The 16,695-nt window shown below is 49.4% G+C and overlaps 2 protein-coding genes across 4 annotated transcripts in view; one reads left to right on the top strand and one right to left on the bottom strand.

Moving 5' to 3' along the window:
- STX8 (syntaxin 8) overlaps window positions 1-16,695 on the bottom strand; it is a 244,800-nt gene that overhangs the window by 19,257 nt on the left and 208,848 nt on the right. The window contains exon 9 of one of the 3 annotated variants that reach the window (XM_059148481.1): window positions 15,606-15,669. The exons of the other annotated variants lie outside the window; for them this stretch is intronic. Coding sequence (XP_059004464.1) covers window positions 15,621-15,669 — 49 coding nt within the window. The 3' untranslated portion in view covers window positions 15,606-15,620. Of the gene's footprint in view, window positions 1-15,605; window positions 15,670-16,695 lie in introns of those variants that run through there. 3 annotated transcript variants of the gene reach the window in all.
- LOC131816102 (peroxiredoxin-6) lies at window positions 2,985-3,808 on the top strand. The gene has a single exon (XM_059148485.1). The coding sequence runs from the start codon at window positions 3,042-3,044 to the stop codon at window positions 3,714-3,716; it is 675 nt and encodes a 224-aa protein (XP_059004468.1). The 5' UTR covers window positions 2,985-3,041; the 3' UTR covers window positions 3,717-3,808.

The raw sequence follows: 16,695 nt of genomic DNA, 5'->3' as shown, positions 1-16,695 counted from the left end.
AAATCCTTACTGTCCCACTCCCTGTAGGCGAGCTTCTTCACCTGTCTGGGCCTCACCTGCAGAACAGGGATAACGGTAGTATGTGTATTTGTTGGGTACGGTCCCTGTAATGCAATATAGAGCTTGATAAACCTCTGTTTTCCCAGTTACAAAGGCTTTACCAGACGTGTTTCCTGGTGTGCCTACAGCCCCTTCAAATGGGCTCTGTTTTGATCCAGGTTCTGGCTGACAATGAGCCATGGTTATACTTCAGGATACTACCCATCGAGCCCTAGTGACTTGGGCACACAGCTGATCCAGGCTGGCCAGCAGCTTCTGACCCAGCACATGAAGCTGAGTTGAGTGAAAAGATTCTTTTCTCTTTTTGAACTAGGAAATAAGGACCAATGCGGACTTGCTAGGTGTCCTTATAATAAATCTACCTTTGTGGATGGTCATAATACGAGCAGGTCTCTGTTCTTTTGTGCCCATTGGAAAGATCCTCCAAGGAACAAAAGCTTAATTCATATACAGCTCATCTATGTCACAGTACAGATACATGCACTTAAAAGACCAGATTTTGACTTAGGGAACAAATTTCTAGTGGCAAAATTTGGGGTCATCAGCAAAATGGCTGGAAGGCTTTCTGTCTATTTCTTTTGAAATAGACTTTTTAGGCCGTCGGTGAAATACCTAAGACTTGAACAAAATTGGTCTTAGCCCCCTTTTAATATCGACCCCTATTTCAAATCCAGATGCTACAACGTCCATACATTTAATCAGGATGAAAGTCGTTTTTGTTTTTTGTTGTTGTTTTTTTTTCTAAATCAACAGAGTTCACAGGTGAAAGTCTTCATGAGTTAAGGTGAGTACAGAGCAAACCCTTTCCTGGTTAACTTCCTTGTCACTCTGGAGAACATCTCTACCAAAGCCTGGAGCTTTCTGGAGCTAGGGATGTGGGAGGAGGTATAAGAGAAGAAACAGCCAGAAATGACAGCTGGTGAGGGTTAATGAGGGCCCATGATGGGGTCCAGGCGGAACAGAGAGAAGAGAGCCAGTCATCCTCCATCCATCAATAATGCACTCTAAGCCGGGTACCATGTTAGACGCTGGGAACAGACCAATGTTCAAGATGGACGCCATACCTGGCCCCAAGGTTATTACATGTTAATGGGGGAGGCAGACATTCAAATAATCACACAGTGAAATCACCACAGATCATAGATAAATGTGACAAAAGAAACAAATGAAGTGTTATGATAAGAAGTATGTTAATGTTGTGGTCAGATGAAGGTTCTAGTCACAAGACAAGGTGGGCAAAGACTACCCCAGCTGGAGGGAGCAGTAAGCATGGGACACGTGGGGATCTCATGGCATGGAGAGAAAGACACCGACCGTGGCTGGAACTGGCCGATGAGAAGGACAGAAATCAAGATGAGTTTGGTAAGAAGGCCGTGGCTAAGTTTTACATGGTCTTGGGGATCACGGTCAGGAGCTGGGCTTCATTCCGAGCACAAGGGAAGCCACTGGCTAGGATTAAGCAGGGGAGGAGCAACAACTCATTTATGTTATATAGTCATTCATGCCACTGTGTGGATCCTGGACGGCAGGGTCCAGCCTTGGGGTACAGGTCAAGTCAACAAGACCCTGAGGAAACCAACACAGACAGCAACCAGGTGGGAGGGGGGCTGTGGAAGGGAAGCAAGATTTCTTGAATAACTGGTTTGTGGGGTGCCATGCACTGAAATGGAGAAAACCAGGGGCTTCTGGATTGGCTGCAGCGGGATTTTGGTTGAAAGCTCAAATAAGCATGTGGGTGTGCGGTAGAAACCCGAAGCTCTCAGCAGACAGGTCTTGGTTGGTGAGGGAGAGATGGGTGCAGATCAGAAGGCGAAAGAAGACCTTCGGGAGGAAACGTCATGGGAGAGCAGCAGAGCAGCAGGGACAGAAGAGGAGCAGCAGCAGAAGGAGGCGAAGGCAGACGACAGAGGGAGGGAACGCAGAGCTTCGGGACTCGGGAGATGAGGGCCAAGGGTTGGTGGAGGGGGACCAAAGGGAGATGTCTGGTTCTGTCACTACCCGCTGAGGACAGCAGCAGCAGCAACAACCAGAACTTACTGAGGGTCTCCTGCATGCCAAGCCTTGTGACCACGGTCTCAGATACAGCATCTCTACGGCCAGAACCACGAACGGATACCATCACGATGATGAGGACGATGGCGACGATGAGCATGACAATGATGATGATGATGGAACCCGAAGCTCAGAAGAGTTGAACAACTGATCTAAGGTTTCCCAGCTCTCCAGTGTTGGGAACTGAACACAAGTGTGACTAGCTCCGACCGTCAGAGTCCTAGAGACTGTGTATTAGTACAAAGACCAACAACACACCTTCCAAGTCATTTCTGCTTCCCTGGCCAGCTGCCTTGTTCCAGGCAAGCGACTATGGACTTCTCACCATCTTCCTGCCACAGAGCAATCCAATGTTTCCCCCCCGCCCCCCAGCGCCCCCCGCTTGCTCCCTTCAGGAGCCCAAGTCAACGCCCTTCCTAACTGCCAACTCAAAGCCAAACCATATCTGTTCCTCGGTTTCCCTTCAGGAACTAGAAGAGACCAGATGGTTGTGTGTGGATGACGAAGTGCCTGACCTGGAAATAACAAAATAACCAATAGAAAACCTCTCTGAGCTGAAGACGCCAGTTAGCAAATAGACTGAACAATGAAACCCCTTCTTATGAAGCAGTCATAAACACCAGAAAACACACGAAGAAAAGCTTATTAGCAACTAGTGAATGGAGAGTAAAGGAATGAAGGAACATGGACAGGACTGGTATCTTGGAAGTTCTGTAACTTTACTGAGGGCCATGAAGGGAAATTCAAATGGAGAGAGAGAGAGAGAGATGTCTCATATTCCTAGATGGGAAGATTTAATGCTCTGTACCTGTTAACTCTCTCCAAACTCATACGAACATTAATTTGGTTATATTAAAAAAATAGCAGGTCGGCGAGCGGGTGGTTGTCGCTGCTGCTCGTCCTCGTCTTCCCGCGTCACCGCTGCCGCCATGCCCGGAGGTCTCCTTCTCGGGGACGAGGCTCCCAACTTCGAGGCCAATACTACCATCGGCCGCATCCGTTTCCACGACTATCTGGGAGACTCATGGGGCATTCTCTTCTCCCACCCCCGGGATTTTACCCCCGTGTGTACCACGGAGCTTGGCAGAGCTGCAAAGCTGGCACCAGAATTTGCCAAGAAGAACGTTAAGATGATTGCCCTTTCAGTAGACAGCGTTGAAGACCATCTTGCCTGGAGCAAGGATATCAATGCTTACAATGGTCAGGAGCCCACAGAAACATTACCTTTCCCCATCATTGATGATAAGAATCGGGACCTTGCCATCCTGTTAGGCATGCTGGATCCGGCGGAGAAGGACGAAAAGGGCATGCCTGTGACAGCACGCGTGGTATTTATTTTTGGTCCTGACAAGAAACTGAAGTTGTCCATCCTCTACCCAGCGACAACCGGCAGGAACTTTGATGAGATTCTCAGAGTAATTACCTCTCTCCAGCTAACGGCAGAAAAGAGGGTTGCCACCCCGGTTGATTGGAAGGACGGAGACAGTGTAATGGTTCTTCCAACCATTCCCGAAGATGAAGCCAAAAAAATCTTCCCTAAAGGAGTCTTCACCAAAGAGCTCCCCTCGGGCAAGAAGTACCTCCGCTACACACCCCAGCCGTAGTCTCCAGCCGATGGCTTCGCTCAGTGAGCCAGACTTAACACGGCTGCCAATCGTGTTCTCCTGCAACTCTTCATAAAAACATCCTGGTGTGATCACAGCCAAGGTCTTTAGGTTGCTCTACTACTGGCTTATTAAATGAAAATGGCACTAAAAAAAAAAAAAAAAAAAAAAAAAAAAAAAAATAGCAACATGGTGTTTCAGGAACCTGCCAATTATGGTACAACTAGACTATCCCCATCTTGCAGATAAGGAAGCCAAGGGCTCAGGGGAAGAAAGTGGAGTAGATTTTAGGGAAATTAAGGCGGAAGCACAAAAAGATACCTGCATGATGTTCACTGCAGTTGTGTGTGGACGTGTGTGGGCAGAGGAGGAGAAGAGCAGATCACAGGGGCCCTAAGCACTGTCACAAGGAACATGGGCTGTGGGGAATCTCTGGAAGGCTTAGCGGGGGCAGCAGTGCTAGAGGGACAGGCTGGTAAGAGCAAGTCCGTGGTTTACAAAGCCCACCCTGGCTTCAGTGTGGAGAAGGCACTTGAAGGGGGCAGATGTGCAGACAAGGAGGTGAGTCAGGGAGCAACAGGAGGTCCCAGAAGGAGACAGAAGGACAGAAGGACAGGGGCGCCCAGCTTCCATAGGCACCGAGGATGGAGAACTCACACGAGTTGGCACTGGATGGGATATGGCCGGCTGAGCGAGAGGGAAGAGCCAGGGATGACTCCCGAGTGTCTGGCGTGAGAAATGGAATGGGCAGTGGGTCTGCTCATCCAAACAGAAGACAGAGAAGGAAAAGCAGGGCTGAGAGGATCATGAGCCCAAGTCTGGACATCCTGGGGGTTATTTCAAGCAAGTCTGACAGCACAGTACTGCTATAATCCACTGGGATTATAGAGAACTTATCTTTGGGGCTAGCAAGCCATTAGGGGAAAATGTCCTATTTGGGGGTGGGAGTTGGAGGCAGAACACCACCTACTTTACGTACCCCAAATGCGAAGCAGGCATGTAGCCTGGAGTGATAAAGCAGTATAAGAGCTTGGGGGTGGGTATGGCGTCATGGCTGGTAAAAGCCTCCCCAGCAAGACCCTCTCTGGGCTCTTCCCACACTCCTGTCGGAGGCCGAGTCTGCTGCAGCTTCGCGGTTTTCTCTCCTTTACCCCAGCACTCCCAGATATTTAGCTTATGCTTTTGTACATTTGACAAACTGTTGGTTGGCACTTGACACCTCTTTCTTTTCTTTTTTTTCTTCCTTCCTCCCTTTTTTTTTTTTTTTTAAGATTTTTATTTCTTGAGAGACAGAGAGAGAGAGAGAGCATGAGCAGCGGGGAAGAGGCAGAGGGAGAAGCAGACTCCCCACTGAGCAGGGAGCCCAATGTGGGACTCGATCCAGGACCCCGGGATCATGACCGGAGCCAAAGGCAGACGCTTAACTGAGCCACCCGGGCGTCCCAACTGACGCCACCTTCTTACTATAATCTCCCTCCTCTCTGATATCAGAGTGTGTTCTCCTTCATTTGTCACATTCCTTCAGATGTGACACTGTTTCCGAGGACGGTAAGACAGCTGTCAAGAGGAACGCATGTGACTAAAGCCAACCTTTCTGTTGATGACACAGGAACGTCTGCGGGGTCTGTTTTCTTAACCTGTAACCATCTTCATCGTCCTGATCCTTGCAGTTGGCTGTTCATCGTGGTGTTCGGAAAACAGGTCAGCCAAAGGAGAGCTAGCTTTTCCCCTCTGTTTGACACTCCTCTGGCCAACCTGCCAGCTAGGGAGAGCAGAACCGAGGTGCTCTCAATCACCTGAGGCAGAATACCCACCCGGAGGAATCCAAAGGAAATGGTCCAAGCAAGAGTTACACTCGCAAATCTGACTCCAGGAAATGAGAGAGTAGCTTTATGGGGATGTATTTTCTTTTTCTTTACCCAAACTACAGAAATGCGTGTATCTGTCTTCTGGCAAATGGGTATCCCAGACATCAGCACAAGTGGAAGAAAGAGCTTGTCTGTGGTTGCTGTAGAGATTAGACAGGGACTCCCAGGGGGTCAGAGTGGGCGGTAGGGCATCCTCAAGAGGAAAAACGGGGTGTTCGCAAATACAGATCCCTGAACTGTGACCCCGGGTGATAAGCAGCTGAGAGACTTACCTTACAAAGCTCACAGGGCAGCCCAGGGTAACTTGGGAACCCCACACCATCAGAGAATATTTTTGACGCTGACAAAAAGTTGTGGATAATTAGAACTGCCTTTTCTTACACGAAGGAGTTTTCTCCCTTTCTATAAATATTTAACTTCTGTGTTTGCAATAAAAATTCTCCGAGTTTGCATTTCATGGGGTGAAGATATCAACTCAAGCAAAGTGCTCAGCGTGCCAAGCTTCCAACGGAGAGCTTTGGCGACGCATGGAACGGTTCCTTCATTCTCGAAGCTTAAACGGCGCGCGTCTTTTAAAATTTAAAAACAATTTTCTTGAGCAGCTAAATGTTTCCAACAACTTCTGTCTGGAGGGATTAAATGAGAGTTCCTTTTATTTTCTGGAGTCATTTTATTAATCAAACGCAAAAAGGCCATCCATTCAGTGGAGCCTGGTGGAAATAGTAACCCTGAATAATATTCAAGGATTTTCTTTTGAAGCTGAGAGCCGGCAATTACTGTACTGCAAAAGACTATTTTACTATGGTACATTTCCTCAGGAGAGGAAATGATTTTTGAGAATACTGAAGCCTTTTTTATTCTAAAGCAGGCCAGCAACACCTGTACACAATCTTTCTAGACAACAATAAGACTTTTCTGAGGTTTCGTGTCATGACCATTTAATTTAATAGCGCCGAGAGTTTAAACAGGACACTAATACCTCAGTTAGCTGGCACGATTGGCGAACTGGGGATTCCAGTTAACTTAATTTTTCCATCAACTAATAGGAACCCATTTATGCAATGAAATTTCCTCACCAGGATACAGGGGATCTGGACATCTCTTTGCAGGTATGTACAATTTCATGTTTTGTCTCTCAATCTGACATTTTTTTTTTAGAAGAAAAAAAATCAGCATTTTTGCCCCTCCATAAATCTTCAAATTAATAAACCAGTAATCAAGCACATGTGAGAGGCCTCTCCAAAAGGGGGGGGGGGGTTAAATTTCACACTGATAGTCTCCAGCTAAAGAAAATAAACTTAGCAAGGGAAATAAAATATATTCCTCTGAATCTGTGTAGCATTCATTTCACGTGCTACACATCGACCTGCACCTGGGGAGACAGAGACACACAATACATGTTTATTCGGACCCTAGAGGCTCACAGTTTACATACAGGCGAAGTTGAGAACTTCAGAAGACGCCAGAAGTGACAGGTGTTTTAAAATTTTTTTCTTTAAAAGTGTAAAAAGCTACTCTTGCTTTTGAAAAGTCAAGGCAAGTGAAATGTACTTTTTGAAATGATTAGTGGAAAGAAAATAAATTTAGAATTATCCCTAGATCTTTTTTTCCACCAGCGGAAAATAAGAACTGACTTTTTATCTTGACCTCAGCTTGGCAGAATTAGAAAGCTTCAAAGATTCTCAGAATGGTGGGGCGCCTGGGTGCTCAGTCAGTTAAGCTTCCGACTCCTGATTTCGGCTCGGGTCAGGACGTCGGGGCTGTGCGATAGAGCCCAGCATTGGGTTCCATGCTCAGTGGGGAGTCTGGAACTCTGTCTCTCCCTCTGCTCTTCCCCTGCTCTCTTGCTCGCTCCGTCTCTCTCAAATAAATAAATCTTAAAAAAAAAAAAAACAAACAAACAAAAAACCCCCGATTCTCAGAAATGTGACAGGCAAATGGGGAAAAGTAACTAAAGGAACTTTCTGGCATGATTTGCCTTGGGCCCGAAGACCCCCAGTCTTCCTCAGTTTTTCTAGTTTCTAGGTCTCGTACTTGTCTTTTAATTACCAGATGCAAAGTCTTTCCAAGTCATGGGTGGGTCTTGATTTCTTTTCTCTGATGGTTTCCAGCAGGCAACCTTGGCCTCGGGATCTTAAGTTTTCTGGAATGCTAGGTTCCCTTCTCCCTGCTTCCCGGGGCCCCCGCCCTGCTGGAGATCCCGAGCCAGTGGATCTGGGATGGGGCTCAGGAATTTGTATTTTTAGAAAGATTATCACGTGATTCTTATCATTAAGGAAGTTTGAAAAATATGTCCCTGGATAAGACGATCTGCCTAAGAATCATGGGGGGGTGGGCAGGGCAAAGTGGGGGGAGGTGATGGTGCCGGGAGGGAAAAGCACATTCCCAGGCCCCACCAGCCGCAGTGGCAGATTCATTAAGCCTGGGGTGGGGCTTGGAGATCTGCGTTTTCAACCAGCACTTCGGCCGACATCTGGTTGACAGAAACACTGCCCTCCGTGCTGCTGGACACAGACAACCAGAATCAGGAAGAAGCCCCGGAAAGGTCCGCAGTACTGATACAAAGCTGGGGCATCTGGAATACCTGCCTCTCCTCACGCCCTCCCCAGCTCCGGGAGCCCCGGGCTGCTTCCTGTCACTCCTGATCTACCCTAGTCGGGCCACTTCTCCAGGGCCTCAGCAGCGGCCAGGGTTAAGGCCAAAGCACAGCCAAGATGCCATTTTGGCCCCGACCCATGATCTAGGACATGGAGAGAAAAGAGGACAGTCGCCTTAGGGAAAAGTGGCAGAATGTCTTTTGGAACGGTCATGGCTTGGGGCGATCGCACCTAGAAATCACGAATAAAGCTGTCACTGGCAGCTCCAGGAGGAACATGCAGCTCCCTATGAGGTCTGCTTGAAACAAACCTGTCTCCACCACCAGCTGCTATAGCACTCATGCTTAGAGAAACAAATACTTCAAAGACAAACAACACCTTCTCATTTTTCCCTTCAAACATGACTAATTTTGCTCAATACTTCTGAAAAGTTGTAACAAACTTCTGGAAAGCCCACATTCCTGCACTGGGCCCTTGCCAATAACTGTACGGACCTCGCTCTCCCGGAACGCCAAGGGAAGTATCAGATGTGATACAGCTAAAAACTTAAATATAGGGCAAGATCATAACTGGGATGCACAGCTACAATCGAACGCTTCCCCACGTGGTCTGACCCCAGCCTTTCCTCCAAGAGGCTGAACTCCCAACTTACCCGGTAGTTCAGCTCTGCCCACATGGCTCTCATTCACATCTTAAGGATTCCAAATGAAAACAAACTTGAGTTAGCGCAAGCAGGCTGCTTCTCCAGAAAGGACAAGGGAAGGGACGTGGTTCAGCCCACCCACAGGCACTCTTCTCTGACTTGTAAATATCGATGTGCAACACACCATTATTTTGGCTTTGGAAGACTATACTGTCTGCTTCATTGGGGTGGGAAATTACCAGAGGGGGGCAAAAAAAAAAAAAGAAAAAAAATCTCATCTTGAACATGGCCAGAGCTGAAGATTCTTATGCATGAACAGTACAAATGGTTGTCTTTCAGTTTGGAAAGAAAAAGCACCCCCGCCAAAAAAAAGGTTTGCTGGGGAAGCTTTGCAGTGGTATTTTACCTCAACACATCTTTCAAGTTGGATGGCTTGTAAGCGCATGGCTTTGGTTCTGGTCTTCCGCCTTCAGACAACTCTAAGCTGTCTGTGGCAGCTGCAGAGGCCGGGTCTTGAAATGAAATAAAGAAATAATTGCTTCGGGGAACAAAGGAAGAAAAAAAAACCCGCTCTCTTAGCTGGACTGCACGGCCTCCGGGGAATGTATGTGGTATGTGTTCCTGATTAATACTGTGCGGTGTGGTGAGGAGGAATCCCTGAGCAAGCCCAGAGCATCAGAAAGACGTGTGATGTGGTCAAAAGAGCGGCTTTCAGAGGCGTATACCTGGACTGGAATCGCGGCTCCGCCACTGATCTGCTACGTGACCTTGACAGAGGGCCTTGACCTCTGGGGTCTTCACTCCTTAGCTGCAGCATGGGACTAAGACCACCTACCAACTCGAGGGGGTGTGAGGGAGACTGGGGAGGACGACATATGGCACATGCTGACTTTGGTAAAACTCCACACCCACGGTTGTACCTGCCCACAACATCCCCCACCCGCCAGAGGGAGAAGAAAGGGATTCGTCTATAAACCAAAAGAACAGGGAGGAGGCGATACCCACTCAGATGGGTCAGTAAAATGCGGAAAGACAGTCAGGCCGTGGACAACAGGGCACAGATGGTAACAACTGATCGGGGTGGGAATCCAAAGTGGGAAGTTGACTGGTACCCCAGGCCCCTGGAAAGGCTCAGGGGTGGGGATGCACGAGGTAGTTCTAAAGGCAGAGCTGGAAACAGAGGGGGCTGGTTACAAATGACATGAGCCTCAGTTACATCCCAGAGCCCCTTCTGTCACCCTCCACGACCAGGCAGCTACCTCCCCACTATCCTCTCGGGAAAGAGGTTCAGAGGAGAAACTGGACCAGAGGAGTTCTAAACACGGGGCAGCCGACACAGGAGAAGGAAGAGATTAGGTGAGAGGTTGAAAATAGGGAAATTAAATACGACTTTTCATGTGGACCAGAGAGCTGGCTATCCCGTCCCCCTACTGAGCTCCCAGATGCCGCTGGCTAGGCTTCTATTCACCAGACAGGGGACTACAGGTCTCCCCTCGGCAGAAAGGGACCAACCAAAGAGAAAAAACCTGCTAGGGGACATCTGGGGTTCCCAATAAAATAACTAGGTCCTTCCCTGTCTGATCATCCTCCAGGCAAAGTTACAACTCAAGAGACCCCATTGATGCATACACAACTTTTGGGTGTCTTTTGGTGTTTCATTCTTAAACAGTAATGGGTAGCCAAGCATCACTAGACATTTGATGCAAGAGAAAAAGAAACCCCCCCAGTCACTCCCCCTTCTCCCTGCCAACCATCCCCCACCAAAACCATGAAAAGGAATTGAGGGAAAAGAACGAAGCAAACAACAGAAGAAACCGTCAAAGAAACACTAATTGATATCCTTAGAGATATAATGTCTACTAAAAGATTTTGTGTCTCTGAAACCAGAACTGAGCACCACTTAAAAATCAGAAAACCCAAGTTACAAAAATAAGACAGCGGCAGTAAACCAAGGGATAGATGTGAAGAAGTAGATGAAGAAATGTTCCGGAAAGGCACAAAAACACAAAGAAATGAGAAACAGGAGAGAAAACAAGGAAATCATCAATTTCTTTAGAAAGATTTATTTATTTGAGAGAGAGAGAGAGAGAGAGAGAGAGAGAGAAAGCATGAGCAGGGGGACAGAGCAGACTCCCTGCTGAGTAAGGAGCCGACGTGGGGCTCAGCCCCAGGACCCTGAGATCACAGCCCAAGCTGAAGGCAGATGCTTAACTGACTGAGCCACTCAGGTGCCCCAGGGAAATCAACAGAATTAAACCAGGAGGCCCAACAGCCAACCATGAATGTAGAATGTGCCAGAGGGAAAGGAAAGGAAAAAGAGAGGAGGTACTTATCAAAGCTCTAACAGAAGAAAAAATGGTCAGGACAAAGGCAATGAACTCCAGCCGGAAGGGTTCACAAAGTGGCCAACACCAGGACAGGGGGCTGGCATTATTCAAAGGTCTTCCGTGTGAGATCCAGAATGTTCACGCTAAGGAAAAGCTCTAAAAAGCAAAGCAGGACGTGTAACAAGACTCAGGACAAAATGGCACTGGACTTCTCAGGAGCACCACTGGGAGCCAGAAGACAATGAAAGATGCCTTTAGCGTTCGGAACACAAATCGTCCTTGGCGGAAAATTCTATACGCAGTCGATCTGTTAAACTGCGCGAGGCAGAAAGGGGGTATTTTCAGACATGCTGTATCTCAAGAAATACGCTTCTCAGGCAGTCCCCGTCAGAGAGCTAGGAGAGGGTGTGCCCCATCACCTAAGGAGGTAAACCAAGGAAGAAGATAACGAATTCCAAGGAAGGGGGCTCCGAGGGGAGATCAAGGGGAGAAAAGTGTCAGGAAGATATCCACGTCGCAGGGCAGTGGAGGAGCAAGGGACCTGGAGAGCTCGCAGTTGGGTTCAAACGGAAGCTGGGGGCTCAAGAGAGCTGAGCCCCGAACAGAGAGCAGAATGAGGACAAGATGGGTCTGCTGGTGCGCAGCTCACAGATCCAGAGGCAGTTCTCAGTTCCGCAGGGGCCAGAGTTATGAGAAGCAAAGGGAAAGGGTGACACAAAGTCCAGGAAAACCAAAATACCGGGTCGGAAAGGAAGTCTAATTATAGTGAGCTACGCGGCTTGGGGAAAGACACCGACATGATCAAAATGAAAATGCTGAACCATGATCTACCTAACAACTGTGATTGAACTCTGTTGGGGGCAGAGAGGAGGGGTGTGTGCACGCGTGTGCGTGCGTGTGCACGCGCGGGAGGGGGTGGGGGGCAGCCGGTGAAAGGGCGACGTCCACCTTCCATGGCAGAAGTTAACAGACAACATCTCAAACCGCAGTTAGATCAAGTCCTAGGGGTACAAGCATATTCTGCAGAAGGAAGACAGTGAGATCCAGGGGAAACAGCTAGGAGGAGCTGAAAGCGCTCTCCTCGGGGGACCGGGGCCCAGGGGGAAGGGAGGTGGGGCAGGTCACCGTAGCTTTCTGTTCCTGGTTTGAAACAGACCGTGCACTTCTGTCTTTGTGAACTATGCCTGCACACTATTTCGAGTCATCCCCAGGCCAGAGTCTGTGTGAAATGCCTCCCCCTGCCTGCTGGCCATGGGGATCAAGGGCACCTGTGCAGCAGGGGTGGGGGGCTGGGGCGGGTGAGTTCCACCCCCATCTGAACCATACAGATCAGACCCAGTACCCGGGTGCAAGAGAGAGAAGAGAAACACAGACTCTCAACGGTCTCTGCTTGGCTGTCCCGCCAGCACATGGCCACACACAGAAAAGATTTCAACAAGCTGACCACACACTGATGATCATATGACTTTTGAGCGCACCCCAAACTGCAGGAGAAGCATCTCAGATCCCACTGTGCTACTGCACAGAGAAGGAACGTCAAGGAGCCTCTGGCGAGTCCCTATCTCTGGTTGAGAGGCATTTTTTTCAATCTAGGGCATCTCGAACTCTCCATGGCACGAGCAAATAACGGAATCATCATCTCTATGTCCTGTATATACGTACACGGAAGCACACCTCTCACCAGTCCAGGGCGCCACCTTCTGAGGCGGTGCCGACTGCCCCTCCATCCAACTTCCCCCGCCCCACCAGGCTCCTTCCCTTCTAGTGCAGTCTGGGGGGGGGGACACCCCTTGGGGGGCTTTCCCACTTGACCTAAGGTCAGCCACAAGAAGGACATGCAGCAGAGCCACGGAGAGCAGATTCTGGGAAGGGAGGAGGAGCCCATCAGATCTAAAAGGGGTATCAACACAAACACTGCTCATCGACTGAGCGGAGAGAGTTTCTGGGTGTTCTACAAAATCACTGTCGAATTAACATGCTGCCAGCACCGCGGTAAATACTCAGGCCAGGACAGAGCCAGCTCTTCTTGGAAAGCGCTGTCCCTTTCTTTTCTGTTAGTATTGTCACTGGGTAAATAAATAGGTGACAATTCTTTTTGCATTTTGGTTTTCCAGGATTCTCTTCCTGGCGCTGAATTTGGTGTTTCAGCACGAGAGTAATTTAGTGCTTGATATATTCTATTTATGCTCCTGTCTACGGGTAAACGTTTTCAATTTCTTCAGCCGTGCTGATGTTAAACACACTCACATATTTTATCATAAACTACTCCATATCTTCTTTGGAATACGAAGTTTATGAATTATAAATTAAATCTCTCCTGGGATCGTGGCTGGACTGTCCTTGTTCTAATCTGCTCTACAAGGTCCTTGGGTTCCAAGGTGGGAGAAGGAATGAGGCTCTCTGGACAGTCTGGAAGGCTTGCTGGCCGATCAGCCCAGCGTGCTGTTCCATCCGTAAGTCCCTGCCGGCCAGACTCCGTGAGCTTACCCATTTATTTATGCTGTTGTGTATATTTTGCTGTTGTTTCCAAGGAACGGTTCTGTTTGAAATTCTCCAGCCTTGCCTTAGTTGAACTAAGGGGAAGCAGGATTGTTTTTCCTCATACGCCTATGTGTTCCCAAGGGCTGGAAGCTGCCAGCCAACCAGACCAGAACCAGGACTCGGGAACAAGCAGCTTCTTTGCGTGGTCAGAGGGACACATCAGACAAGGGGTCCCTGAACATGAATCTCAGAAGGGTAAGGGCAGAGGCACCCTGAGAGTCCAAGCATGGTCTCAGCGGTGGTGCCCGGTGGTGGGGCTTCAGTGTGGACTGGCTTGGAGACCTCCCCCTGCACGCTTCGGTATGTCACCACCAAGTGGCGGCAGAGAGAGTAACAGGCGCACAGGGCCAAGGGGGCTCCTGGTTCCCAGTCGGGAGACGGAATGCTCTTCCAAGCCGTGGCTCAGAATAAAAATAGAATCTGTTTATTAAACTTGTCTCTTTCATAACACAACACAGGCTAAGAAAGAGAACCACTCAGCAGACACAATAAAGGGAAAGCATTGGGTGTTTCTCTGGCTACCTGTGAAAGCCTACCCTGCAGCTTGCTCCGCTCTGAGCTCGGGCCAGACAAAAAGCAGTCTCCTCCTCCCACCGAACTCGGGCAAGAGTCCCCTTAGCTGTGCCTTTGGACTCCTCCAGCCTGGAAGCGCTCACTTCTGGCCTCAGGTCTGCAAAAGGTGGTTGGTTTCCTCTTGCCCCTCTGTTTCTGATCTCCAAATGCTCAGGAACCCGAGTATTCAGATGTCGTGACCCGGTCCCCCGGCCCCGTCCTCAAGCACAAGGGCCTGACGCTGGGCCAGAGAGCTGGCCATCCGGAGACTATTTTCAACACAGATGAAGGGAATCTGCCAGAAAATGGGACAGAGCATGAAGCCTTCGTAACGATCATGACGGGTACTGGTTGGCTGGGCAAACAAATTCAACGCAGCAACATTCTGGAACTGGGTCGAGTCTTTAAGTAACAGCACACGCCTCCAGGTCTACCGATGGAGGAGGAAAAGGACCTACCAAGCACTTACTGGGGGCCAAGCGTTGTTCTTGTGTCTTAACTTTGTCATCCTCACAAACCTTACCACCAGAGGGATGTCTCTCCCTCTTGCTCCTTGCGCTGTGCCACCCTTGTCCCGAGGAGCTCTCTGCTGGCTGTGGGGTCAAGTTAGCAAGGCTCCGTGGCCAACACTGCAGCTGTTAGGGGCGAGATGACCCACACCCCCAGCTTCCGGCAAAGGAAAAACAAAGGGGTGTTCCAGGTCACACAGCTGGTAAGTAACAGAGGGGGCTCAGATCCACAGTCGGGCTGTGCTGCTCTCCCCCGAGCCCCGTACTTCCCAAGCTCCCCCCCACCGAAGGAAGTGGTTTGTTCCTCCCCTATCAGGCCAGGAAGGCTACACAGAGGGCTGGAATTTAGAGACTAGTATTGAAAATGACCACATCATAACCTGAGCGCGCGAGAAGGGTGCGTGTGAACGGTAAGACGGCTTTGGAGAATTCTTGGGGACCTGGTGAAGGGCCTTTTGGGTTATCTGATTACAGTGAAACAGGGGATGGGAGAGGGTCTGATGATCCCTCACCACTGGAAAACACAGCTGCAGAAGCACAGGACTCTAACTGCTTTTGGACTGAATCCTGCATGCTGTACTTTGCAGAGAGCCTTTACGTTCATGTGTATTTTGCACTCTGCAGTCGCTTGCTACACAAGTGGGAGAAGTCTTCTTTGTTCACGGTGTCGCACTCTTAATGCTGCGGGGAGCCAGATACAGAAGGGATTCCTTGGGGTGAGGGCAGAGGCAACTGCTGCTTCCCCACCATGGCCAGCCTTGGACGACGGTGGAACGAACAGCCGACGCCTGGTGTTTTGCAAGTCGGAGCTGTGTCAGCCTTATGCTCTTTACAACAGACATCAAAGAGCAGACTGGAAAGACTGAATCACCGCGCTAAGGCTTCTGGGCGCGGGCAGGGTGCACGGGAAAGGACTCTGAAAACAAGCATGAACAAAGGGATTGTGGGGTGCCTCCATGGGGAGGGATTGGGGGAACTGGGGGGGGAGCAGGGAATCCTGGGTGTTGGCGTGCATGATGGACTGACTTATGTCCCCCCTCCTCAATTTGTACATTGAACCCTCACCCCCATGTGACTGATTAAGGAGGTAATGAAGGTTAAATTAGGTTATAAGGCTGGGAGTCCTCATCCAACAGGGCTGGTGTCCTTATAAGGAGAAGAGACACTGATAGAGACACTCACGCTGTCTCCCTCTCCCTCTCCCCCTCCTCCCTACTCCTCACACCTGGCACTGGGAAGGCCATGGGAGGACAATGCAAGGAGCAGGGCTGCCAGCACCTGGATCCGGGACGTCCCAGCCTCCAGAACCGTTAGCAAACACATTTCCGTTATCTCGGTCACCTGGCCCATGGTTTTTTTGTTAAGGAAGCCCTGGCAGACGGACACAGTGAGCTGTGGCCTTGGCCCTTGGCCAACACTCGCTATTCTCTGTACACTCCCGAGATACCTCCTCTGTCAGGCCTTTCTCACCCAGCCTGGCCACTTCCTCCTGGATGCTCCTACTCTACACGAAGACATTCTGTCTGGGAACCTGTAGTGAGTCTGTCTGCCCCTACTTTTTTTTTTTTTTTTTTTTTTTTTTTAAAGATTTATTTATTTATTTGACAGAGATTACAAGTAGGCAGAGAGGCAGGCAGAGAGAGAGAGAGGAGGAAGCAGGCTCCCTGCTGAGCAGAGAGCCCGATGCGGGACTCGATCCCAGGACCCTGAGATCATGACCTGAGCCGAAGGCAGCGGCTTAACCCACTGAGCCACCCAGGCGCCCTGCCCCTACTTTTTAAAGACATAAGTCCGTCTGCCCCTTAGACACCAAACCTCTTGAAAGAAGACACCATCTTCTTCAACTTTATATTCCTAGTCTGGGCAGGTGGCGAACATCTCATAATTTCACAGAATAGACAAAGAAACAAATGAGTCTAGGATATGGTCTTGGAAACGTGCG

The sequence above is a fragment of the Mustela lutreola genome, chromosome 15 (genome assembly GCF_030435805.1).
Source record: "Mustela lutreola isolate mMusLut2 chromosome 15, mMusLut2.pri, whole genome shotgun sequence".
NCBI lineage: Eukaryota > Metazoa > Chordata > Mammalia > Carnivora > Mustelidae > Mustela > Mustela lutreola.
The sequence above is the reverse complement of the archived record's forward strand: the minus strand, read 5'-3'. Positions and strand labels throughout refer to the sequence as shown.